Source organism: Onychostruthus taczanowskii, unplaced genomic scaffold, assembly GCF_017590055.1.
Source record: "Onychostruthus taczanowskii isolate IOZ18803 unplaced genomic scaffold, ASM1759005v1 scaffold55, whole genome shotgun sequence".
NCBI lineage: Eukaryota > Metazoa > Chordata > Aves > Passeriformes > Passeridae > Onychostruthus > Onychostruthus taczanowskii.
In genome coordinates, this window is record NW_024503124.1 from 2,035,766 (window position 1) to 2,060,702 (window position 24,937).

Sequence of the window (24,937 nt, forward strand, 5' to 3'; positions counted from 1 at the left end):
TTATCTCCAGGCAGAAGCAAAAAAGACCCCCTGGAAGATTACCCTCCATTTCAGGAACATTGTTCAGCAACACACATCCCCAGAGGACTGAGCTCTGCCCTCAGTGCAGCTCTAACTAAAAACCTCTCTTCTTCATGAAGCTGCTTATTCACACCAAGCCAGAAAATGCAGTTTCTATAGCCAAAATTAGGTCCAGGTTCTATTTGAAGAACAGAGTACTAAGCACACAAACCTGTCTTTTTTTCTTTTTTTTTTTTTTTTTTTCCCCCCCAAGGAACTAAGCTAAAAAACTCCATTACAACCTCAGGATCTTGTATTGGGGTGTTTATTGTGGGATTTGTATTCTCTCATTGCTTCTTGGAGATGCTGGAAAAGGTCAGAATAGCCAGAAATGATGATAAGCAGGCAAGGAGAACAATAGAAAGTGCAGGTAACTCCAAGTCTAAACCCAGCTCTTAAGACAAATCCAAAAGGCTTCAGGGAGTGCTGGCTTTAAACGTGACCTAGTGACACATTTGGTCCTTGGGTGCCCTGGCTGAAAGCTCAGCCTTCACCCTGACATGGCAAGTCCTAAACCACAGAGCCTGCTCTGGGTCAGTCCCCAGCTGGTGCCACCTTCACACCTGCAAGGGCCTTGGATGAAACCCAGCCGTGGCCAGGAGTTCATACTGGACACAGAACGAGGCAGATGAGGATGACAGGGATGACAAAAGTGGATAACAAACCCCCTAAATCAGCCTGACAACTCATCTTAAATCCAGTATAATCCAGGATCTCCCTGAGGGCTGATGAACCCTTTCATCTGCCCTGAAACCCAGCCCCAGGGAAGGAACCACGCCAGACCAAAATTGTTAGTAAGGCACCCACTGACCACAGCAGCTCCAAACTTAGCTCAGCAGCTTGCTACACACCCACTCAAAACCCAGGCTCCAGCCAGCAATGGAACACACTGACTCCAAACTGCAGGAGCTGCTCTTGCCAAGCACAGGGCCATGTAACTAGGTGGCTGGGACAGCACCAGCTCTAACCTTCCAAATTTCCTTCCAAATCCTGGAGCATCCTTGCTCCCAGCCCTAGGGCACCACTGAGCAGCGCGTGGTAACTGCTGCTGGCAGCACACAATCCCTCTGTGTTTTCCTCTCAGGGCCTTTGTGGCATGCTGAGGCAAAACCAAAGCCAAAGCCCAGCTCAGCAGCAGAGAAATGACATCTGCCACCACCCAAATTTACACAATATCCTCAGGTGTAGCCATGCCACAGACTACACACACAGAGGAGAAACCAGGAGACTTCCTGGGACACCATAACAAACCCTAAATGATCCCTAACCTGAGGTAACAAGGAGGTGACTACAACCCAAACCTTCCCCAACAGCTCCTTTAAAAGCTTGGCTCTTTATTAAGCTGTGTCCAGCTGTAACATTCCATTATCCAGATGTTATCCAGCTGTATTAGTGCTAAATATCCAGGATGTGGTACTGCTGCCCTCCTTGCTCGGTGTAATTGAAGAGCAGGGTCAGAGTTCACAGTGATTTTGGTCACTTAGGGCGTGTTTGGATCATTTTAGAGGTGATATAAATCCAGATATATCCAGACTATTACTTTTCCCTGTATATGACCTAGGTGTGCATTTCTCTACCTTTATAAGAAAACTGGTCTCCTCTCTGCCTGCTAAAAATTGAATATAAAAAGGCAAAAATCATCCACTTCCAAACCCTTTTCTCAGTAATCTGTTTCAAAGGTGCATAAATCCAGCAAAGAAATAAAATCAAAAACAACTGCTAAAAATGGTTGAAAGATAATGTTTTCCCTATTTCTCCATTTTGACAACTGCCCAGACGCTGGGTTTTGATGTCTCACCATACAAAGCTGTTGCAGGCACTGGAAAGCTGCTCACCATGAGGATGTGTTTGACTTGCAACGAGCTCCTGATATAGGTGCAGGTGCTTGAAAATGGACAAGCTCAAGAGCTCCCATTCTCCACCTGGTTGCTGGTGCAGGGCAACATTTCTTGGATCATTTCCTTTACACAGGAGAACTTTTAACTCTGGCTTTTCACACCCAGCCAGATATGCTATAAAAATTATAGGGTTTAGGTATTATGTGGGCATTTTCCTTTCAGTCAGAGGTCTTTTTTGGGCTGCTGTGTTTTACTGTGAACACAATACAGAAAGAATTCACTTTGTGGGAAGATCAGGCTGTTACAAAAAACATACTTTGTATCTGTTTTTTTCCTGCAAGTCAATCCTGCCTAAGCTCACCTGCGACAAAGCTGCTGCTTAAACCCCTTTTTGGCAACTGTTTCTGTAAAACACAGATCTTCAAAACCTACTCAGGACAGGCGGGATGGCACAGCAGGTCCTGAGCTTGGGAGGGAAAAGCTGCAAGGTGCTGCACCGAGATTTATAAAAGGGAAAGGCTATGGCTGTCGGGTGATGGGTCAAACAATCCCTCCCGTGGCTCCCGGCTCCCTGAGGGATGACAGCGGGATCCCTTGGGCTGTGAGCCCCATCCCTCAGCTCCCGGCTCCCTGTGGGAGGATGGCGGCATTCCCCGGGCTGTGAGCCCCATCCCGCTCCATCCCTCCCTCAGCTCCCGGCTCCCTCAGGGCTGAGGGCGGCATTCCCCGGGCTGTCAGCCCCATCCCGCTCCATCCCTCCCTCAGCTCCCGGCTCCCTCAGGGCTGAGGGCGGGACCCCCCGGCCGCGCCCTGGCGCCCCCCAGCGGCCACGAGCGCAGCGCGAGACAAGCCCGGCAGGGCCCAGGCGGGAAAACCTCCCCAAAGCCCCCTAGCGAGCGCGCCGCTCCTCTATAGGCGTCCGCGCCGTTCGCCGGCAGTCAGGTGGAAGGGGGCGTTTCTCTGGGCCGTGGAGCAGCGCGCAGGCGCGCGCCGGGCAGCCCGTGGTGACGCGCGGCGGAAGGCCCCGTTCTGGAAGCATCCCGGGCCCGCTCCGCTCCCGTCCCGCTCGGCCCGGCCATGCCCGAGAGCGCGCCCGGCAGAGCCCCCGCCGGGGCCGCCGGCAGGGCCAAGGGCGCCTACCAGGACCGCGACAAGCCCGCCCAGATCCGCTTCAGCAACATCGCCGCCGGCAAAGGTGCGGCGGCCGCGGGGGGAGCCGCCCCGGGGCCGGGGGAGCCGGGCCGGGCCCGCGTGGGCCGCGGTTGGGGCGGGGGGCGATGGATCCCGGGGCTGCGAGCGGGAGTTCCGCGGGTGCCGTGGCTGGGAGCTGCCCGGGATGCGGCACTGGGCGCTGCTTTCTGTTCCTTTGTGATTGCCCAGACCTAAAATGGCTGCACTCAAGTGGTCGGATAATAACGGGTTAAAAAAAGGGGAAAAAATGTGGAAATCAGGCCTGAGGCTGCAGCATTCTGCATCGTTGCGCTCTTTGGGATCCTGTAGTCTGCCTGGGAACTTAAAAGGGGCAGGAATTTTGTCTTTAGAAAAAACAAAGGAATGGTGGAATGTTTGTAGTTCTTGAAATCAGCTTGGAAACGTTTTCTTCTCTTCCCAGCTGTTGCCGATGCAATTAGAACGAGCCTTGGACCAAAGGGAATGGATAAAATGGTAAACTTTGCGTTTTAAATTCTCAAAATATTGAGCTTACTGGAGATACTGTAAATTCAACATGTCCTTTAGAGGACGCCTCCTTTTGCCTCAATTCTTTCCCATGTTCCAGGTATTTAAGGGAAAGTGGGAACTGAATGGACATCTTGGTTTTGAAAACGAAGTTTAAAAATATTTTAAGCCTCAAACGAGAGGCTTGCAGCTGCTGATCAGAGCTGTGTTCCTGCCCTTTCTTCCCAGATTCAGGATGCTAAGGGAGATGTGACAATCACTAACGATGGTGCCACCATCCTGAAGCAAATGCAGGTTCTGCACCCTGCAGCCAAAATGGTGAGTGCCTTCTTTTCCGTTTTGAGGATTTGAGGAGCATTACCCAGGATAGTGACAGAGCAGGAGATTTTGTGCCTTGTGCTCCAGGAACATTTATTTTGATTGTGGCATGAGCTTAAGAGTTGCAAACCATTATTTATTACCCATGTGCCTTATGCACAGTCTCTCTGGACATGTTTTAAAACATAAGGAAAACGAAATCCTGAGAAAGAATTTTAAGAAAATGTAGCCCAAACCTTCATGTGTTATTTGAGAAGGAAGAACTCATGTCCCAAACCATTAGGACAGAAGGGAAGGCATGACCAGGTGGTCTGAGGATCCAGTAGCTGGTCCCTTGAGATGTTCAGTGTTCATGGATTTGGTTGTGGTTGGAGGTGAGCTTCCTGTGGCTCTCCTCCAGGGAAGGAAAGGGTAAATCTGCTAGATGGGTGTGTTTAGTTTTGAATTTGGGGAAAAAAGCTCTGCTTCTGGAAGTGACTTACTGTAGCCTAGCTGTATTTTGGCCAAAGAAGGGTATGGGTATGGTGAACAGCTCTCTGTATATTTATTTTTTTGCCATAATTTCTCCTTTAGTTGGTAGAGCTGTCAAAAGCACAAGACATTGAGGCTGGTGATGGCACGACCTCTGTTGTGGTCATTGCTGGAGCTCTCTTGGATGCCTGTTCCAGACTCCTTCAGAAAGGTAAATAAATGCATTTAACATGCACAGACTGTAGGTACTGCAGTCATTTCCCCCTTTTTTTTTTGCCATTTTTATGGGATGGAGCTTAAAGTAGCTGAAATCAGTTGGAAGGATAAAGGGTGTATCCCACATTCCAGGGAAATTGGGGAGTTTCATGCAGGACCATGGGAAAGCAGTTTTTGACAATCTGAAGTTCAATCAGTGTCAGCCTCCTGTCAGGCATCAGCTGAACAGCAGCAGCTTTAGGAATGCCAAGAGAACTTGGAGAAAGTGTTTCTGGGATGTCAGGGGTTGCAGGGGACTTGTCTGTGAGGACAGATCACTTGGAATGTTGCAGCTTTTCCCTCAGGTTTAATAGCAGGAAATAAGGGAGGTCATACACCAGTGAAGAGCATTCTGCTGAAATGCCTGCAATTTATTCTGAGCATCTTGGGTTTTAAAATGGAAAGAGATGGTGAAAAAAAACCAAAAAGACCTGTGTTTGGAAGGGTGGAGTGTCTAACAGGCATGTTTTGTGCTCTGCACAGGAATTCACCCCACCATCATTTCGGAGTCATTCCAGAAGGCTCTGGAGAAGGGAATCGAGGTGCTGACCAACATGGCCCAGCCCGTGGAGCTCAGTGACAGGGAGACCCTGCTGAACAGTGCAACCACTTCCCTCAACTCCAAGGTACAGCTGCACTTGCCACTGGCAGCTCCAGCCCAGCCAGGCCCTGCAGATTCCAGGTCTAAGGCAGAGCAGTTCCATTTTCTGTACCTCCCTGGGTGTGGGTTTTCCCCCAGAATTGCTGCTCTGTCCGTGCCATGGAGCAGCCATGAAGGAGATTCCTTGTTAAGACATCTTTGCTTCAAAATTCTGGCATCAGATATTGAAACAGTATTGTGAAACTGCTGTTCATCAGCGTGAAGCCTCTCACCATGGTTTCTGTACTGCTGAATCCCTTAGGTTGTGTGTCAGTATTCCAGTTTACTTTCTCCAATGAGTGTGGATGCAGTGATGAAGGTGATTGACCCAACTACAGCCAATAGTGTGGACCTCAGAGATATTAAAATTGTGAAGAAGCTGGGGTAAGAAACAATTTGTTACTAGACAAATTTTGTCTCTGTGACCTCAGTTTCCCTGAGTGCTCCAGCCATTTGTTTGTTTCCAGGGGCACAATTGATGATTGTGAACTGGTTGAGGGACTCGTCCTGACTCAGAAGGTGGCAAACACCGGCGTAACCAGAGTGGAAAAAGCCAAAATTGGCCTCATTCAGTTCTGCTTGTCTGCTCCAAAGACAGATGTAAGTCACACTGTGGCTAGAGCAAATCCTCATTCTCTAGGACTTGGGACAAGCAAGTGGAATAACAAATGTTTTTTTAAGATTTTATGGTGTGAACTCTATGCCACAGCTAGAGTGAAGGGCTGCTGGGTCCTGAAAAATTACAGTTGGTATAAAAAAATTGTTTAAATGATAAATTATGTTTAAATTATGTTTAAAATTGCTTAAACTTAAATTCAGTGTTACCTGAACTGTCTCTAGTTATTTTTTACTGTTATGCTTATTTGTTTAGAATTACAGCATCTTCCATTAAAGAATGTGGCACACTTTGACACTTGCTTTTCTGTTTTTTTATTTGAAACAGATGGACAACCAGATTGTTGTTTCTGATTATGCTCAAATGGACAGAGTGCTGCGTGAGGAGAGAGCCTACATCCTGAACCTGGTGAAGCAGATCAAGAAGGCTGGCTGCAATGTGCTGCTCATTCAGAAGTCCATCCTGAGGTACCTTAATACCCAGGCACCGTTGGAATTGTTTGGAAAACTGAAGCCAAACACACTTGGCAGAGTAACAGTGGCTGTGCCTTTAGAAAGCACCAGCACTGTCTGTATTTTGAGTTTGATGGCATCCTTGCTTTGTACTCTGAAGATTTTGAGCCCTGGGACCTGACTCCTTCCCTCTTGTTTTTAGGGATGCTCTCAGTGACCTGGCCCTCCACTTTCTGAACAAAGTTAAGATCATGGTGGTTAAAGACATTGAAAGAGAGGACATTGAGTTTATATGTAAGGTAAGGTGGGTCATATAAATGAGCAGCAGTGCTTTAAAATCTACCCCAAAACTAACTGCCCAGCCAGGGCCAGTTTATTGTGACATTTTCAAAAGTTACATGTTGTGACTGTAATGGAAGAGCAGACATTGCCCTAAAAAACATTCCTGCTCTGCTGAGCAGCCACACTTCTGTAGAAGGATTCAGGACAGATGTAAAAGCTGCAGTCCCTTCTGTTTTTTACTGTCATATGCAGAAGAAGAACATGCAGTGTACTTGCTGACTCTGCAGTCAGCCTCTGGATTAATTTTTTTCCCCATTATTTTTCCAGACAATTGGAACTAAGCCTGTGGCTCACATTGACCAGTTCACCCCTGACATGCTGGGCTCTGCTGAGCTGGCAGAGGAGGTCAACTTGAACGGTTCTGGGAAACTAATAAAGGTGAGTGAGGGACAAAATGTTAATAACTACTTGCCATCTGTCTGTTGTTTTAAGAACTGGTGGCTTTGATGTTTTTTACTGTGGAATTTATTACATTTAAGTAGCTATTTCTAAGCTCTGAGTAGCCACTGACTTCAGCAGTGCAGTGGTTTTGCTTGGCCAGACATCAGTGCTGTTACAGAATTTGAAAGTGCCAGTGGCAGTGTCTTCTTGTGCCAAGTTTTTATTTCTTCCCCAGTGCCAGTATCTGGCTTTATGTTTTAGATTACAGGCTGCACAAACCCTGGGAGAACCGTGAGCATCGTGGTCCGCGGATCCAACAAACTCGTGCTGGAGGAAGCCGAGCGCTCCATTCACGATGCCCTGTGTGTCATAAGGTGCTTGGTGAAGAAAAGGTAACGTTAATTAGTAACTCACAAAGCCTGGTAGTGTGTGCTCTTGTGTGAGGTGAGGTTTGATGGGCATTCCTGTGCCTCAGGGCTTTGATTGCTGGCGGTGGAGCCCCGGAGATCGAGCTGGCGCTGCGGCTGAACGAGTACGCGCGGACGCTGAAGGGGATGGACTCCTACTGCGTCCGTGCCTACGGGGATGCACTCGAGGTCATCCCCTCCACCCTGGCTGAGAACGCGGGGCTCAACCCCATCTCCACGGTGACAGAGCTCCGAAACAGACATGCCCAAGGAGAGAAGACAGCTGGCATTAACGTCAGGAAGGTGAGGAGGGGTTGGAGTAGCAGGAGACATGCTTAACCTCCTAAGGGCTGGACTAGGGAGAGGGCAAGGTGGTAGCCTCCCTAAAATGAGCAGAGGGAAATTACAGCTTGTTCTCTCAGGAGCTCACCCTGAGCGTTGGTAATAGCAGATATTAAATGCTTTATGCACGTGACAGGAATCATCTCACGTCTCCACAAAAGCGTTTTAGCTACAGCAAAAGATCCATTTAGAATGATCCATCAGTAGGATCTGCAGTGGAAGGTGTCATAAGTTGGGAGTAGCACCACAGCTCTTTCTCAATTGGCACTGTTGACCTTTGTTGTTGGCTAATTTTGACTGGATGTGTCAAGTGCTTGGGGAGAGAAGATGTGTGCTGTAATGCCCCTGTTGCAACTGAAAGCCCTGTGATAGTCCAGGAGTTGATTGCCCTCAGGATTCTGCTAAAAGAAAAAGTGCTAAATGTGACTGTAGTGTGTCTTGCACAAAGTGAAGGCTCCTTGTTCCCCTAGGGTGGCATTTCCAACATCCTGGAGGAGCTGGTGGTGCAGCCTCTGCTGGTGTCTTTGAGTGCACTGACCCTGGCCACAGAAACCGTGCGCAGCATTCTCAAGATTGATGATGTGGTGAGTGGTGCTGGCAGCTTGGTTTGGGTTATCCTTCCTCCACAGGCACCAGCATGTTGTCATTCATCTGCTGGGCCTCAAAATGGAGTTACTGTGTGGAGTATTCTCAGTTTGTGTGCTGCTTAAGACCATTCAGCCTTTTAATAACTGCAGCTAATGAATTATAAATACTGCACCATAAAGCAAGGAATTAGAGTCCCTAAAAGGCCAGGATCTTTATCAAAGAAGGAATTGTGATGTATCCTGTGCTTTCTTCTGCCTGACTGTGTGTCCTCCTGCAGGTGAACACTCGAGGATGAGCTGAGCAGAGATGTGGGGACCATGGTCTCGAGCTCCTGCCCTGTAGCTGGAATATGGACTCCTCACCAAAAGCGCCTGTGTGAATTGGCTTAAACTCCAAGACTGATGTACTTTGATCAGGTTTAACTTAAGTAACAGTTGGTTTTCAGAAAGAAAATGCTGTTTTGTCAATAAACACACAGTAGTCTACCTGACTCTTTGCTGTATAATTTTGTTGGAGTTTGTTACATTTGGTTACATTTGCTTTTCTCTGCTCCTCTTTAGGGCTGAAACTTTTAAGGTGACCGATCTCTTTTTGTGACATATTCTAAAAACCCCCCTGCAGCGCGCTCTAGTAACACTTAGCTACCTTAGAGCTGCCTCTCCCAAAGCTTTCCCTGAGGCAGTGGTGGTTCTGCCCTCAGTGGTGCCTCTAGGAGGATCTTTGCAGTGGGAGCACCTCCCCTTCCTTGCTCTCCCGAGCCCTGCGCTGATTCCTGCTGCCATCCCATGAGCCAGAGCCCTGCCCAGGGTGTTCTTCACACGGTTCCCTCCCCTGCCTAATTGCCTTTCCCAAAGCTGGCTGAGAGGTTAAAAGTACACTGTTCTATTAATAATGCAAATTGGCTTTCCAACTTCTAATTCTTAGCCTGACATACTGAATTAACCCTTTCATCTCCATTGTTGCTATATTGAAACAACCTGATTCCTCTTGGTGTTTAAAGGAGAGTGTTCCATTTCTTCTCTCATTTCCATTCATGGTGGGTTGGAACTGGAGCTTTTGAGTGAATTTCCAGCGTGGTGTTGATCTGCTGTTGTGCCAAGTAGAACAAATAGAATAATTCAACTACTAATTAATAAATTAGACAATTGATTTAGGCATTAATGCTCTGCATTAATTATTCATTGTGTGTTTAAAATTGCAAATAGTGCCTTACCCCACAGGGTCACATCCAACAATGATCTTAGTTTAGGTACTATGATTAAAGCTTTCATCCCCCTTTATCACAGAGTTACAATTCTTGACAAGAATTACAGCAATTGTCTGTGATTTCATTACAAAAAGTATTTGTGATTACACTACATTAAACAGGTCCATCCAGCATTAATTCTTCTTTGTAGAGGAACAATGTTCCTGCTTGTCCTGATAGAGGATAGACTATTCCTAGGGCAGAATGTTCCTGGTTTAGGATAGAATATTCCTAGGACAATATTCCTGCTTCTCCTGGTTTAGAATAGAATACTCCTAGGACAGAATATTCCTGTTTATCCTGGTTTAGGATAGACTATTCCTAGGACAGAATGTTCCTGGTTTAGGATAGACTATTCCTAGGACAGAATGCTCCTGCTTAGCCTGGTTTAGAATAGAATATTCCTAGGACAGAATATTCCTGCTTCTCCTGGTTTAGGATAGACTATTCCTAGGACAGAATGCTCCTGCTTGTCCTGTAGAGGATAGAATATTCTTAGGGCAGAATATTCCTGGTTTAGGATAGAATATTCCTAGCACAGAATATTCCTGTTTATCCTGGTTTAGGATAGAATATTCCTAGCACAGAATATTCTTGTTTATCCTGGTTTAGGATAGAATATTCCTAGCACAGAATATTCTTGTTTATCCTGGTTTAGGATAGAATATTCCTAGCACAGAATATTCTTGGTTATCCTGGTTTAGGATAGACTATTCCTAGGGCAGAATGCTCCTGCTTGACCTATAGAGGATAGAATATTCTTAGGGCAGAATATTCCTGGTTTAGGATAGAATATTCCTAGCACAGAATATTCCTGTTTATCCTGGTTTAGGATAGAATATTCCTAGCACAGAATATTCCTGTTTATCCTGGTTTAGGATAGAATATTCCTAGCACAGAATATTCTTGGTTATCCTGGTTTAGGATAGACTATTCCTAGGGCAGAATGTTCCTGGTTTAGGATAGACTATTCCTAGGACAGAATGCTCCTGCTTAGCCTGGTTTAGAATAGAATATTCCTAGGACAGAATATTCCTGCTTCTCCTGGTTTAGGATAGACTATTCCTAGGACAGAATGCTCCTGCTTGTCCTGTAGAGGATAGAATATTCTTAGGGCAGAATATTCCTGGTTTAGGATAGAATATTCCTAGCACAGAATATTCCTGTTTATCCTGGTTTAGGATAGAATATTCCTAGCACAGAATATTCCTGTTTATCCTGGTTTAGGATAGACTATTCCTAGGACAGAATGCTCCTGCTTAGCCTGGTTTAAGCTTACCCTGATACTGCTTACCTGAAGTACAAACTTCAAGATGGAAAAACCTTCTTTAATAAGCTGAGGGCGCGAAAAGCGCGGGCTCGCCAGCGAGCATTGCATGTTCCCACTAAAATCCTGGTGAGAAGCCGCCTAGAATCCGCACGGGCAGCGGCGGCGAGCGGGCGAAGCCCGGCCCGGCCCCGCCCGTGTCCGGCGGCGGCGCTCGGGCCGGGCGTTAACGCGCCGCGCTCCGCCCCGGGGCCGCCTCCGCGAGGCGGAGCGGAGCGGAACGGAGCGGAACGGAGCGGAGCGGAGCCGCCTCCCGGCTGCTCTGGGCATGGAGGACGCGCACCGGGCCGCCCGCCTGGCCGCCTCCTGCCTCCGCACGCCGCTCGACCCGCGCACACGGGCGCCCGCCGCGCTCTACGAGCGGGGACCGCCGCCCGCCGCCGCGCAGGTACCGCGGGCACGGCCCGGGCTTCCCCCGAGCCCGCTCTGCCGAGGGCTCACCGCCGGGGCACCGGGGACACGCACACGGGCGGGGGACAGCCGGCAGATGGCCCGGCCGCGGCGCCGATCCCTTAATGCGCTTGTGGAGGCGGCTGCGGAGCAGATGGAGCTGCCCGGCCTGGCCTGGCCTGGCCTGGCCCGGCCTGGCCGGGAAGGGAAGGGAAGGGCCGGGAAGGGAAGGGCCGGGAAGGGCCGCGGCGGCTCCGCGGGGCTGCGTTTGTACACACCGCTGCAGGAGGTTCGCTGTGGGCGCTTCAAACTCGCTGCTTCGATCCCCAAAGTCCCACTGCATCAGGGAATTCTCCAACACTTAATGATTTTTGCAGTGAAAACCTGAGAAAACATAGGCAAAATTTTTTTTCTTGTTGTTGTTGGAGTGTCAAAGCTTATTAAAATACCCCTGCGTGTAAAAGTAGTACTCAATTTTCTTTTTAATGTAGAAACTAGCCCATAACTTTTTAAAACGTGCTGCCTAGAACAAAATGAAGCTTTTGTGACGCTTTAATAACTTCTCTGACTAGTGTAAGCTTCAAAAGTGCTTAAAGAAAATTAACTGCACACAGCTGCAAAGGGACAAGCAGTATTGGAAATGTAAGTATTGGAAATATAAGCCGTGCAGAATCCCTGTCATTTCACAGTAAGTTATGGAAATGGCATAAAGATTTACGCATCACATCTCTAATGATTTATTTTTAGAGTGGTTATGGAACTAGGAGGCAGAGAAGGTTCTGTTTGCTTGTAAATAAAGGCATTTTTAGAACTGCACAGTAATCAAGGAAAAATTACATCTGGACAAAATAGTTACAAAATACAAAATAGTTACAAAATAGTTACTTTTTTTCTTTTGGTAAGTCCTTTTGATCATATTTCCTCTTAGAAACATATTGATTACAGGGCAGACTTGGGAATTTTTACAGGCTTTAAATAGGACCCTTAGGATAAAAATTAATATGCAATTCTGTGTACTTCTGCATTAACATTTGTATACAGGTATCTCTATTTGTGTTACTTTACTATTCCTTAGACTTAATTAGGCTAAAGCAATATTAAGAACCTTGTTCCCCTTCCTTCTAGCAGAAAAAAAATTACGAACATCTCTTCTAGGATGGCTTTGACTTGGATTCAAATACCAAGAGAGAGCAGGCCTCCCCTCCAAAGAGAGACTGTGACAAGTGGACAGACTTTTCCAAAATGCACAATTCAAATCAGGAGTATTACTTGAAGTTGGAAGAGTTGAAGAATGCCCACATGGAGACCATGGCAAAACTGGAAAGTATGTATCAGAACAAGCTGTATTTAAAAGGAGTACAAGCCTTGGATAAGACAAATGACACTTCTCCAAAGTGCTGTAGGTAAGTTTGGGGGCACTTTTCTTTACAAAATAGTTGTTTTTTTTCTTTTGCTAAGTCCTTATGATCATATTTCCTCTTAGAAACATATTGATTACAGGGCAGACTTGGGAATTTTTACAGGCTTTAAATAGGACCCTTAGGATAAAAATTAATATGCAATTCTGTGTACTTCTGCATTAACATTTGTATACAGGTATCTCTATTTGTGTTACTTTACTATTCCTTAGACTTAATTAGGCTAAAGCAATATTAAGAACCTTGTTCCCCTTCCTTCTAGCAGAAAAAAAATTACAAACATCTCTTCTAGGATGGCTTTGACTTGGATTCAAATACCAAGAGAGAGCAGGCCTCCCCTCCAAAGAGAGACTGTGACAAGTGGACAGACTTTTCCAAAATGCACAATTCAAATCAGGAGTATTACTTGAAGCTGGAAGAGTTGAAGAATGCCCACATGGAGACCATGGCAAAACTGGAAAGTATGTATCAGAACAAGCTGTATTTAAAAGGAGTACAAGCCTTGGATAAGACAAATGACACTTCTCCAAAGTGCTGTAGGTAAGTTTGGGGGCACTTTTTATTTGAAGATTCCCAAATGCTTTGCAGGCAGCTGTAAAACAGCAGGGTGTGTTTCTGGGCTGGAAAGTGTTCCGCTCCCCACCTCTCCTAACCAGATAATCAGAGAAAAGCCAGTTTTAGTGATAGAAAGGCTCATTACCTTGCTAATGGTCTGTGAGGTTTAGAGGTGGGTGTGCAGCAGGGGTTGGGCAGCACATTTAGGAAAGCACAGGCCTTTTCCCAAGTCAGGAGGTGCTGACTTGGTGATCAGCACTAAAACCAGGGGCTGCTTTGAGTACCCTGTGTGCTGCTCTTTTCCCTTCTCTCCCCACTCAGCCACTCGTTTTTGTCTCTAGTGATGATTCCTTAGAGTGGAAGTCACCAGTTTTGCATCAGTGTTGGACTGGCTCAAACCAAGTTTTTTTTTCCCCCTCCTTTATTTTCAAGGCCAACTTGGGACAAGAGTTCATATCAGCCTCTTAACCTGCACAAATCCTTTTCAGACTCAGACTTAAGCGATCCCTTGGGCTCGAGCGTGTCGGACGTGTCTGATGAAGAATTAGTGTTTGAAGAGAACGGCAGCGAAGCTGGCTCATCCTCCTTTGCCAAACAGCAGATTGAAAAAATGTGGGATGGGTTCTGCCTGGAAGACTACATGTCCCGTGCCAAGCACAGCCTGCCCAGCTCGCCAGCCTGCAGGAAAGCGAAAGTGAAAGCGTGGTCCCCCAGAGTCACCGTGCCCAAGCCCTTCCAGATGACCATCAGAGAAGCTCAGAAGAAAGAGCAGAACGTCAAATCCAAGTCACAGATTGAGCTGGAAAACCACTTGCTGAAGAAGCAGCTGGAGGAGGAAGCAGAGTGTCAGAAAAAGTTCCGAGCCAATCCCGTGCCCGCCACCGTGTTCCTGCCGCTCTACCGGGACATCGTGCGGCGGAACGAGGAGCGCAGGAGGACTGTGAGGGAGAGGAGCAAGCTCAGGCTCCTGGCCACCCAAAAGCCCTTTAAGTTCATTGAGCGAGAGAGGCAAAGGCGTGAAGCCAGGAAAATGCAGTTAAAAGACCTTTCCCCACCTGACAATAAAACCAAAGTGTTCAGAGCGAAACCAGTCCCCAGATGTGTTTATAGTCCAGATTTCCATGACAAGGTAAAGGAGGAGGAGCTCTGCAGGGAAATCAGGATCAGGATGAGAGCTGAGGAGCTGCTACAAAATTCGTCTGTACCCAACAGCAGACTGGCCTCAAAAGAGACCAACAAAAAGAAGAAACACAAGAGCACTGAACCAAAGCAAACGGAGCACAAACTCAAGATCAAATCGAGCGTTCCCGATTTTGAACTCCTACATGAGAAATTCCAGAAACGCCTCCTGCGCCAAAAAAAAGTGAAACCCCTCACGGTCTGTGAGCCTTTCGACCTTTGTACTTCGTACATTCCCTCAAAAAAGGACAAGATCTTGAAGGACATGCAAGAGGATGAGGAGAAGTTGAAGGAAACACGGTGGCCCTTTGCCTCTCCGAGACGGAAGCCTCAGATGGGGCAGTCAGGGGTAAAGCCACCTCTCCTGGCAGAAGGAAAATCCAGAGCTCCCAAAACCACAGAATCCACCAGACGACGGCTGCAAGCCCTAAGGTGACTGCTTGGAGATGCTCTACTTTATGTATGTTTGAAAAGTAGATTTTTTTATTTTTTTTTTTTATTATTAGCATATATTTGGTATTTTATTTGGTGTTATTTTTGGTATTTCTACATCTATAGTTAATTCTTCCATGCAGTGAATATAGGATTAATTTGTTAATATAAGAGCTTACAGTATAAATCTCAAAATATTTAAATATAGGATTTAATTAGTATTTGTTATTGTTAAAGGAACACTATTGGATTTTTGTCAGCATGTCCCTAAGAAGAAGACAAATGACTTTGGTTTCCCAGGATATCCTGAATCCCTTGAAATGGCACATACATTGTGTCCTCTCACAGCAACCCTGTTTTCACCCTGTTGTTCTCTTTGCCAAAGCTTCCTTTGAAGCCTTGCTCTAGGTTTAAAATTAATTCAGCCTTAGTTTATTTTCCCCACCAGGAATTCCCTCGAGGAAAAAAGAAAGCTGGAAGAACAACAAAAAAGGAACAGAAACAAGCAGAAACAAAGAACGAAAAAATTCCAGAAAATTGTGATGGCTCGGGCTGAGGCCAATGACCCACATCAGAGCCTAGCTCAGATGTCTAAACCCAGATTAAAAACATTCAGGTATTTAGTAGCATTCCCCAGAATCCCAAACACCTCATTCAACAATGAGAAGGAGAGGTTTGGGATTGCACTGTATGTTAAACATACAGTGTGTAAAAAAATAGCATAGTCTAAGTTTAGATACTTACATGTGGTAAATTAAACATGGTGCAGGCAGCTGGTGAAAAAGTGGTCAAAATTAGCATCTCAACTGGGAAATTGTTGCCAACCTATATTGAACTCAGAGTATAGAAATATATAGCATATAGAAATAGATATATATTCCACATGAGATTATTATAGATTCAGTAACAGGAGAGTCCTGTGTTTTCTCCATTGATGTATCAAAACAGGAAAAGGTTGTAAAAATGAGAAGGAAAGGGGACAGTGTGGATACAGAATATTATTCCAGACCTGGATACTGCACTGGTGTTGGTACAGCTTGAGTGCAGCAGCAAACCTTTCACAATTCACTTTTGTCCCAGCAGGTGCCCACTGAAGAGGGCAATAAAAGCAGGAATATTTTAACTTCACAGTGTAAGAGCAGTGAGTGAGGAAGCTGCTGGAGCTCAGGAATGGGATCCCAGGTTCCCTGGAGTAGAGATGCAGTGCAAAGACTCTTTGTGTATGACACAGAGAAGAACACGAGAGCCTTCTCGGAGTGCTGTAAGCTGCCACTCCAGATGGCTCCAGCTCTGACACAGCTCTAACCCCATGACTGCTGCTTGGCCTCCTGTCTGGGGCTAATTTAACCCTTTCTGCTTTTCTAATCCTAAGAAAAATAAATCCTGTGTGCACAAGTCTTTAGTGGGTTTGTGATCTGGCCTGGCACGGTGGGACTGCTGCAGTATTGTCAGTTGAAGGTGCTGTTGTGTGGGGAGGGTGAGAGGCACTGACTGCTCTGCCCCTGTTGCTTCATGCCTGGGCAGGATTCTGGGGCAGCAAGCACAAATCCTAATTTCCAGTAACCTGGCACACTGTTAATAACAGGAGCTTGATAATCCATGTGTCCTCAAGCACAGGATCTGCTGACTCTGGGACAGAGAGTTAAGAGACACATAGGTGACTGTGGATGTGATTTGGGTTTATTCAGCAGCAAATTTCACACTACAGTGTTCAGCTTAATCAGATGTCAGGAGAGTAAAATGCTGGGGGTCTGGGTGTAAAATGCTGCTGTTGCAAAGGAAGATCACTTCCTGGTGAAGCTGATATTGCCCATTTCAGCCCAGCTGGAATGTGTCACTCTGACACTCCCTGTCAGAGGCAGACAGACAGACATTCAGAGCAAGGAATGGAAGTTCACTTCCCAGCATGGTGAGGAGTTCAGAGGTGGTCAGGGGGAGAGCTGGAGGAAGCAGAGGTGTAAAAGGCCCCCCTTGATCTCATCCTTGCCCTGAAGTGCCTGACCTGCAGTGGCAGATGTGCCCAGTTCAGAGGCACTGTCCCACTCTGAGGAAGGGTCACAACCCATTCCACCTGGATTATCCAATGCTCCCTGTGATCCCAGGGATCATTTCAGTTATGAATCCAGTTTCATTATCCTGCTCTATTGACTGGGCCCTTGACAAACCAGCTCAGGAAACAAGTGTTCCATGATCCAGACCGTGGCCACCTCTCTCAGGAGATCAGCTGCTAAAGTAGCAAGATTCTCTCCTTCAGACCTGAAAAGTACTGATTTTTATTTAATGCTCTTAATTTCCTGGGGTGTGTTCTGTTTCATTTTGCTTAGAACAACTGGAAGATCTGTATGATAAGCATGTAAAAAGCCCCTAAACATCCAAATTTTTTTTTACCAAAAACTCCAAGAATCCAAACTCAGCCTTTATTTAAGTCCAGTAGCCAGGACCTGCCTCTGCTTAGCCAAGGTGACTCCTTCAGAGATGAGTTGTTCAGTACCTCTAATGTATCTTGAAGTACAACAACATTTAATTTGTTATGAGCAATTTAACTGCTGTAGAAAATGACTGAATCCCTGTCATTTCACAGTAAGTTATGGAAATGGCATAAAGATTTACGCATCACATCTCTAATGATTTATTTTTAGAGTGGTTATGGAACTAGGAGGCAGAGAAGGTTCTGTTTGCTTGTAAATAAAGGCATTTTTAGAACTGCACAGTAATCAAGGAAAAATTACACGTACTGATTTTTATTTAATGCTCTTAATTTCCTGGGGTGTGTTCTGTTTCATTTTGCTTAGAACAACTGGAAGATCTGTATGATAAGCATGTAAAAAGCCCCTAAACATCCAAATTTTTTTTTACCAAAAACTCCAAGAATCCAAACTCAGCCTTTATTTAAGTCCAGTAGCCAGGACCTGCCTCTGCTTAGCCAAGGTGACTCCTTCAGAGATGAGTTGTTCAGTACCTCTAATGTATCTTGAAGTACAACAACATTTAATTTGTTATGAGCAATTTAACTGCTGTAGAAAATGACTCCTTGTACAATAAATTAATAATGATTTCTCTTGTACTCTGCTCCCCGTAGGAACAACGAGAAGCAGAGAAGGCAGGAATATTTGCAAGAATTGCAAGAAATGGAAGAAAGAGTAAAACAAATGCCACTGCTTTTTGAAAGAGTCACTCAGGTTGCCTTGTTTCTGAATTACTAATTAATCTTGACTGATACTGAATAAGAAATTTGTGGTCTGACATTTTGAGAAGATACTTCAAAAGCACTTTTCAGGGCAGTGTTTCTCCATTCAATCTCTGCTGCCTCATCTCCATGTAAATGTCAGTGATTTTTGAGATGTGCTTGCACAGGGAACAGAGAACTGTTGTAAATGGTTCAGTTCCAACATGAGTAACTCTGACCACAACCAAGCATTGCTGGTACAGCAGAGTAAAATCTGGGATAAAATTTTCAAGTATTTTGCTATTCTTACCTGCAGTGAATAATCATTTCCAGTTGTCAGCAGCAATTAATGAATCAGAGGATTGATATAAATTAAAGTATCAAAAGCCAGGCATTTAATGCATTAGATAACATTTAACCATTGTGGTTTTTCCACAGAGAAATGCCAGAATAGCTGCAGAAAAGTATTATTCAAACAGACTGAGAGCACTGGGGATCTGCCCAGAGTTTGTTTCAAAGAAAGGAGGAGCAGCCAAATCACTGCAGTTCTCCACTGCTGGAGATGTCACCTCCATTGCTGGCAGAGCAAGGTACAGATGACTGAAGGCTTTTACTTTTTACCCACTATGTATGTAATAATTAGAAATTTTTCCATGTGTAGATTTAGGGGTTTTTTAATGATTTTCAGTATTTTCCAGGGAACTGTTTGACTATGTGGTATGTTAGCATTAGTATGTATTTTTGATTGGTTTTCCTGAATTAAATATTATTTTGTGAAACAGAGGAGAGCTGCTTAACCAAACTGGTTAGTTATGTAATGCACTTCAAAGGAAAAAAAGAAGAAAAACATTCCTTGTTTGTTCCTTTCATCCAAAATTCTGGCAGGTTGCTATAAGTCACTACCTTAAAATTTTAGATTTTTAAAGTGAACCTTATTAAAAATAGTTTTTATAGTATCTGTTAGGTGTTATGATTTAATTGGAAGCAGAAATAATTTTTTAAAAAAAGGAATATATAAGTAATACTGTTACTTTCTAGCATAAAAAGAGACTCTTGTGTCCCCCCTTCCCTTTTCCTTCTCCAGTTCCACCCCAGCCAAGGCTACCAGGCTTTGTCCTGGGTTACATAAAGGTGGAAAGCATCTTCCCAGAGAATAAAACCCCACATGCAATTTGTCTTTACAGAGTCACCAAGGTTAAAATGAAAAAGATGGAATTATTTGAGGAAGCAGCTGGTGGCCGTTCCCAGTCTGAGCAGTCCTGGGAGGAGGAGGAGGAGGAAGAGGAGGGTAAAGGTGTCAAAACCTCCACCCCAGATGAGCAGGGCAGTGACCTGGAGGATGGGGGTGAGGCCAGAGGCAGCCCTGGTGTCCTTGAGCCTGAATCCAGCTGGCACAGTGACCAGGAGGAGGAGGAGGAAGCCAAGGCAGACCTGTCACTTGGCCATTCCCAGGAGGAAGAGGAAGAGGAGGAGGAAGAGGAAGCAAAGGCAGGCCCATCATATGGTCATTCCCAGGAGGAAGAGGAGGAGGAAGAAGCAAAAGCAGGCCCATGTCTGGACCATTCCCAGGAGGAGGAAGAGGAGGAGGAAGCCAAGGCAGGCCCATCCCGTGGTCATTCCCAGGAGGAGGAGGAGGATGAGTGCAGACCCAGGTCAGATGGGTCCCATGAAGAGGAAGCTCAGTCTGACCCTGAAACTGAGGGTGCTTTCCAGTATGAGGATGAGGAGTATGAGAGTGATGATTCTGAGGAGGAGGCCAGTGATGAGGAAGGACACTGAGGAAGGGCTGGGGCTCAGGAACCTCTTCCACTGCTGGCTGTGCTTTTTGAAGCACTTTTTGTATTAACAGTATTGCTTCCTCCAGAAACCATCCCCTCCTGTCCAGAATTACCACAACACCAAGCAGGTTATGTTCCCTTTTCCTCTGAGGAAAAAATTATTGCATCATGACCTTTTACAGCTGCTCCAGATGAAGAGAATAACAAAAGAATTCAAATTCTTGAAGGAAATGTTTAAACCCATCCCTGGTTTGGAATTCATTCTGTTCTTGAATCCTCAAGGCTTCTCTCATGGCAGCAAGCAAAACATTTGCCTGAGCTTGGCAGGTAATAGGCACTCTAAAGATCAAGGTATATTGGTAAAAACTTTATCAGACACCAGAGAAGAACTTGGTGCTTTGCTACACACCCAAAATTCTGTGAATTTGTACCTCTCAGTTTAGGAGACCTGCCCCTGCAGGAATTCTGTTTGTTTTCCAGTAAGAAAGCTCAAGCTGCTACTATTCACCAAGAAAATCATTTACTTTTGTATTACTCTTCTTTGTTGCACTCTTCTGTGACATTGGTGCACCTCTGTTCCTAAAGTGAGCTGCAGCCTCACTGTTTGATAATAATAAATAATAAATTACACAGGGTGCTGTGCAAGTGCTGAAGCTCCAGTCCAGCTCCTCCCATGGGCTGGCAAAGCCAGGGCAGATTTTGGAGCAGCAATTGCCATTTTATCCCTGGAAAAGGGGGATCTTTTTACCGGTGCTGTGCAAGTGCTGAGGCTCCAGGCAAAGCCAGGGCAGATTTTGGAGCAGCAATTGCCATTTTATCCCTGGAAAAGGGGGATCTTTTTACCTCAGGTAACTCCAGTTGTATGAAACCATGCAGGGGAGTGCTTTAATACCTCTTCTTACACACTGGCTACTCAGGACTTCAGCTACTCCACAAAAAAACTCTCAAAAACAATGTTTGGGATTTGGATTTTTTTCTTACATCAGTACTACCTTCCCCTACTATTACTGACTTTCTTGCTAAAAAATCTGTCATTTTTTTCCTCCTTGTTTTGTTACACAGTTTCTGTGTGTTTGGAAATTTTTTTGAGCATTCTTACTTTTATTTATTTTTCAAGTGTGAACATAACTAATGTGAATTTGAAACTTTTTTAAAACTTGAATAAAATATCTGTGAAATGACTAATCCTTGCTTCACAAGGATTTTTGCTTGTGGTTGTCAATATTCTGTAAGTCTGAGGAGTTCTACAATTACCAATCACAAATGAATGATGGTACTTGTTCCTTTAGGAAACCAAATCCTTTTCTGAAAGAAGGCAGAGCAGCTCTAAATTATGAGTTTTTTCTCAGATTATTTGAAGTGATTTCAAAGGAAAAAAGTCAAATGTGTTTCTGAGATTTGACAGCACTCACCTTAGTGTTCTAAAAGAACAAATATGTAATTATTGAACTACTAAGACAGGGATTGAAAATACTACTAAAATTCCTCTGAATGTAGAGAAAGTAGCAAAGCCAATGCTTTTTTAAGGTTTTAGGAGGAGTTGGGAACCTGTGTAAAATTTAGATTGAGTTTGTCACTGAACTTTTCAATATTTTAAATATAAACCTTAATAATTACAAAATAAATATGATAAATAAGATATAACCAGGAAGAGTTAGGACAGCTTTTGGAGGCTATGCCTCAGCTTTTGTTAGCATTTCTGGAAAAGGAAAACAGAATTGTGTGGACTAAGGAGATCCAACTGATTATGGTTTCCCAAGATTTCCAGGAAGCATTTCTAGGATATAAAGTGCCAACAAAATATTTGAAAGAAACCAAACTTTTTTAGGAAAAGAAAGATCCTCATGAATGGGTGAGCAAACCTCGAGGTATTAAAGGAACCACTTATGGAAATCACTTGGAGCAGCAGAGTTTTCAGACTCTGTCAGGGAGGATAATGAGATTTAAGTCAAAAAAGCTGTTCAGAAATTGCATTACAAACATAAAGGGATAAACATTCCAGTTAGGAATTAAAAAGCAAAGAAAAATCAGAGATGACAGAAGAGACATGGAGACACACAGGTCAGGGTGAATTAAACCTCATGAAGCAAAGCACAGCAGTAAAAAATATTTTAAGCAAAGAAGAGCCATGTACACCTGTCAGGAGATGAAAAGAGTCTGGCCTAAAAACCAAGTCATGATTTGACCTCTTTTGTTTCTTCTTTTTTTTTCCCCCAAAGAAGATGATTTAAATGTAGAGAATCTAGAATAATTAATAAGATGAGAGCACTGGAAAAAAACCCCAAAACTGTATTTAAAGAAAAAACCCCAATAACTTCAACATGGTGAAAATCAAAATCTAAAGGTGATGTAATAGAAGCATTTTAAGGGATGATTTAAATGTAGAGAAACCAGAATAACTAATAAGATGAGAGTACTGGTAAAAAACTCCCAAAACTATTTTAAAAAAAAAAAAACAATAACTTCAACATGGTCAAAATCAAAATCTAAAGGTGATGTAATAGAAGCATTTTAAGGCACAAAGCTCATTAGAGGAGAAATACTGATGAGTTATGCTTTCAGGGAAGCCACCTAGCAGGAGGGAGAGGAATAGAAAAGTTTCTCACAGATTATTGAATATTCTGTCTTTAGTATTTTAATTAATGGCCACAGCACAAAAGTAGGAACATGTTCAAAAATTTGCAAAGAAAATGAGGAAGGTGTATCTGAAAAAAAGGATTTAAACTACCACATGGGAAGAAGGGGGTAACTGCATGTGAACTGTAGTATGAAAAAATTTTGTAGTGCAAGAATAGTGTTTCTGTATAACAATTATATTTATATTCTGACATAACAAGCCAGAAGTGTGGGATATTGTGCTTTTTGAAGCATTTTTTGTATTTGCAATATTGCTTCCTCCAGAAACCATCCCCTCCTGTCCAGAGTTATCACAACACCAAGCAGGTTATGTTCCCTTTTCCTCTGAGGAAAAAATTATTGCATCATGACCTTTTACAGCTGCTCCAGATGAAGAGAATAACAAAAGAATTCAAATTCTTGAAGGAAATGTTTAAACCCATCCCTGGTTTGGAATTCATTCTGGTCTCACGTGGAATCCTCAAGGCTTCTCTCATGGCAGCAAGCAAAACATTTGCCTGAGCTTGGCAGGTAATAGGCACTCTAAAGATCAAAATATATTATTAAGAATTATTTCTAACAGTGTGTCTGCCCCATTGCCCACGAGCTGAAGTCTAACATGAGTTTATGTACAGAATACATTTGTCCAGGAATACTGTTTAGTCCATTATTACAAGATATGGCAGCTGCTGGCTTACAAACATGAAACTAATCAGAAAAATTAGATAAAATGAGATAAAATTTTAAATAGTTTGGTGTCTGTCCTCCTCACCCTTCAGTGGAATTATAGATTTACATCTCTTTTGGTAATTACTTGGCTTTAGGAAAACAAAAAACAAAAACCCTTGCATACTCCAGCAAAACTCAAAATTGCTTCTTTCTTCAATAGGAATTCCAGGAATTTGAGGAATTAACAAAGACTTACAATCAGTATCAGACAAATTCCTGCTTCTCCTGTCTGCTAAAACAACAGCAATCAGCTGGAGCAGAGAAATCAGGGGTGCCAGGGCATGATGAAGAGAGTCCCAGGGGTGAAGGGCAGCAGGTGACAGGGCCAGCAGGATGTCCCCAGCAGCTGTGGCCAGCCATGATCCGTGTCCCATGGAGCTGCATCCCAGGATTAGCCCCTGGGACAATCCCCCACAGCTCAGGGGCTGTGGCACAGAGGAGGCAGATGTTAGCAGGTCAGAAATACCCTTATTTTCTCATCATTACCACCATGAGACCGGGCTGAATTTCATGAGCACAAGCACCATGAAAGGCAGCTGTCACCAGGACTGAAAATAGGAATATTTGCACCTGCACAGCTCCAAACTTGCTACTAATAGTCAGGGCTGGGTGCCATAAGCAGATTACACAATAGTTAGGCAGGCTACCAAAAGAAGGTTAGTGAGATTAGGCAGGTTGCTGATTAACTGTAGCAAGCAGGCTACCAACACAGGCAGGAAATTCTGCTTGCCAGGATAATGAGTACAAACCACGTTATTCAGATGATTTCAGACAGCTTTCCACACTTGTAGGTGTACCTGGTTCTCAGGTGAACTTGCTGTACTTTGTCTTCCATGCCATCCCACATTTTTCTAAGATGGGTGAAAGACACACAAAGCATGCTTGCAATAAGTAGCAAAAGTTTTAAAAAAAATCAAAAATCAGCTTTTGGTGTGTGTCATTCTGATTCAGCTGTGCCCTGGGGAGCTCCATCCTGTAACACCTTTATCCCCAAGGCTGGAATTGCCAGGGACACCATCCCAGCTCCTCCAGCAAGGAGCTCTCAGATCAGCCACACAAACAGCTGAGTGTGAGCCAAGAGCACTTGGAGAGGACCAGCCTGGGGTCCTTTTCACAGTTCTCAGGACCTTGGGTCCTTTTCACAGTTCTCAGGACCTTGGGTCCTTTTCACAGTTCTCAGGATCTGACCTGTTGGAGATTGGGTTTTTTAATCTATCCATTCCCCTTAGCCCCAGACCAGAATTGTGACCTGCAAACTGCCATCCCTAGAGAACATGGAAGCATTTAGGATATCTTTGAACTCTGAATTTTCTAACCAAAAATGGGACTGCAGACATTGCACAGCAGAATTCCAGCCCAAAGCGCAGCAGTTCATCTGACTGACACACAGGGGCTGCTCAAGGTGCCACTGCAAAATATCCACTCCTAACACACACCTAGCAATGTGTCCATAAAATCTGTGATACTGCAGAGCTGGGAGACTTCCCAGGGCAGCGAGAGCTCCTGTATCCCTTGCTTGTTAAGCAGACTCACAGTTTATCCCTGTGAAAACCTTCTTTCTCCTGTGCTCTGTTAATGCTGATTTAATTCAGGCCTAGCAAGGCTGAGTTGAGCTCTGCTGGTGGAGCTGGCTGGGTACCTGTTTGCCTGCTCCAGCTTGTTCCTGACCCTGAGAACTGGCACAGAGCCCCTCCTGTTCCCACAGCTCCCTCTC

General features: G+C 44.7%; 2 protein-coding genes across 2 annotated transcripts; both read left to right on the forward strand.

The window, feature by feature from the left end:
* The first annotated feature begins 2,894 nt into the window (after nucleotides 1–2,894).
* Nucleotides 2,895–8,877, forward strand: CCT4 (chaperonin containing TCP1 subunit 4). Its single transcript, XM_041417254.1, has 14 exons — nucleotides 2,895–3,093; nucleotides 3,511–3,563; nucleotides 3,804–3,893; nucleotides 4,467–4,575; nucleotides 5,103–5,245; nucleotides 5,522–5,643; nucleotides 5,727–5,859; nucleotides 6,203–6,342; nucleotides 6,530–6,626; nucleotides 6,937–7,047; nucleotides 7,312–7,442; nucleotides 7,526–7,760; nucleotides 8,270–8,383; nucleotides 8,665–8,877. The coding sequence occupies exons 1-14, from the start codon at nucleotides 2,976–2,978 to the stop codon at nucleotides 8,680–8,682; spliced, it is 1,614 nt and encodes a 537-aa protein (XP_041273188.1). The 5' UTR covers nucleotides 2,895–2,975; the 3' UTR covers nucleotides 8,683–8,877.
* A 2,300-nt stretch (nucleotides 8,878–11,177) lies between these two features.
* FAM161A (FAM161 centrosomal protein A) lies at nucleotides 11,178–20,621 on the forward strand. The gene is made up of 7 exons (XM_041417274.1): nucleotides 11,178–11,348; nucleotides 12,506–12,753; nucleotides 13,756–14,934; nucleotides 15,383–15,550; nucleotides 18,014–18,113; nucleotides 18,539–18,690; nucleotides 19,285–20,621. The coding sequence occupies exons 1-7, from the start codon at nucleotides 11,229–11,231 to the stop codon at nucleotides 19,877–19,879; spliced, it is 2,562 nt and encodes an 853-aa protein (XP_041273208.1). The 5' UTR covers nucleotides 11,178–11,228; the 3' UTR covers nucleotides 19,880–20,621.
* Nucleotides 20,622–24,937: the final 4,316 nt, after the last annotated feature.

Coding starts and splice junctions, on each gene's coding strand:
- CCT4 (XM_041417254.1), top strand. CDS start 2,976: ATGCCCGAGAGCGCGCCCGGCAGAGCCCCCGCCGGGGCCGCCGGCAGG. Junction 3,564..3,803: donor CAAAGGGAATGGATAAAATG/GTAAACTTTGCG, acceptor CTTTCTTCCCAG/ATTCAGGATGCTAAGGGAGA. Junction 5,246..5,521: donor CCACTTCCCTCAACTCCAAG/GTACAGCTGCAC, acceptor TGAATCCCTTAG/GTTGTGTGTCAGTATTCCAG.
- FAM161A (XM_041417274.1), top strand. CDS start 11,229: ATGGAGGACGCGCACCGGGCCGCCCGCCTGGCCGCCTCCTGCCTCCGC. Junction 11,349..12,505: donor CGCCGCCCGCCGCCGCGCAG/GTACCGCGGGCA, acceptor CATCTCTTCTAG/GATGGCTTTGACTTGGATTC. Junction 18,114..18,538: donor TTTTTGAAAGAGTCACTCAG/GTTGCCTTGTTT, acceptor GTTTTTCCACAG/AGAAATGCCAGAATAGCTGC.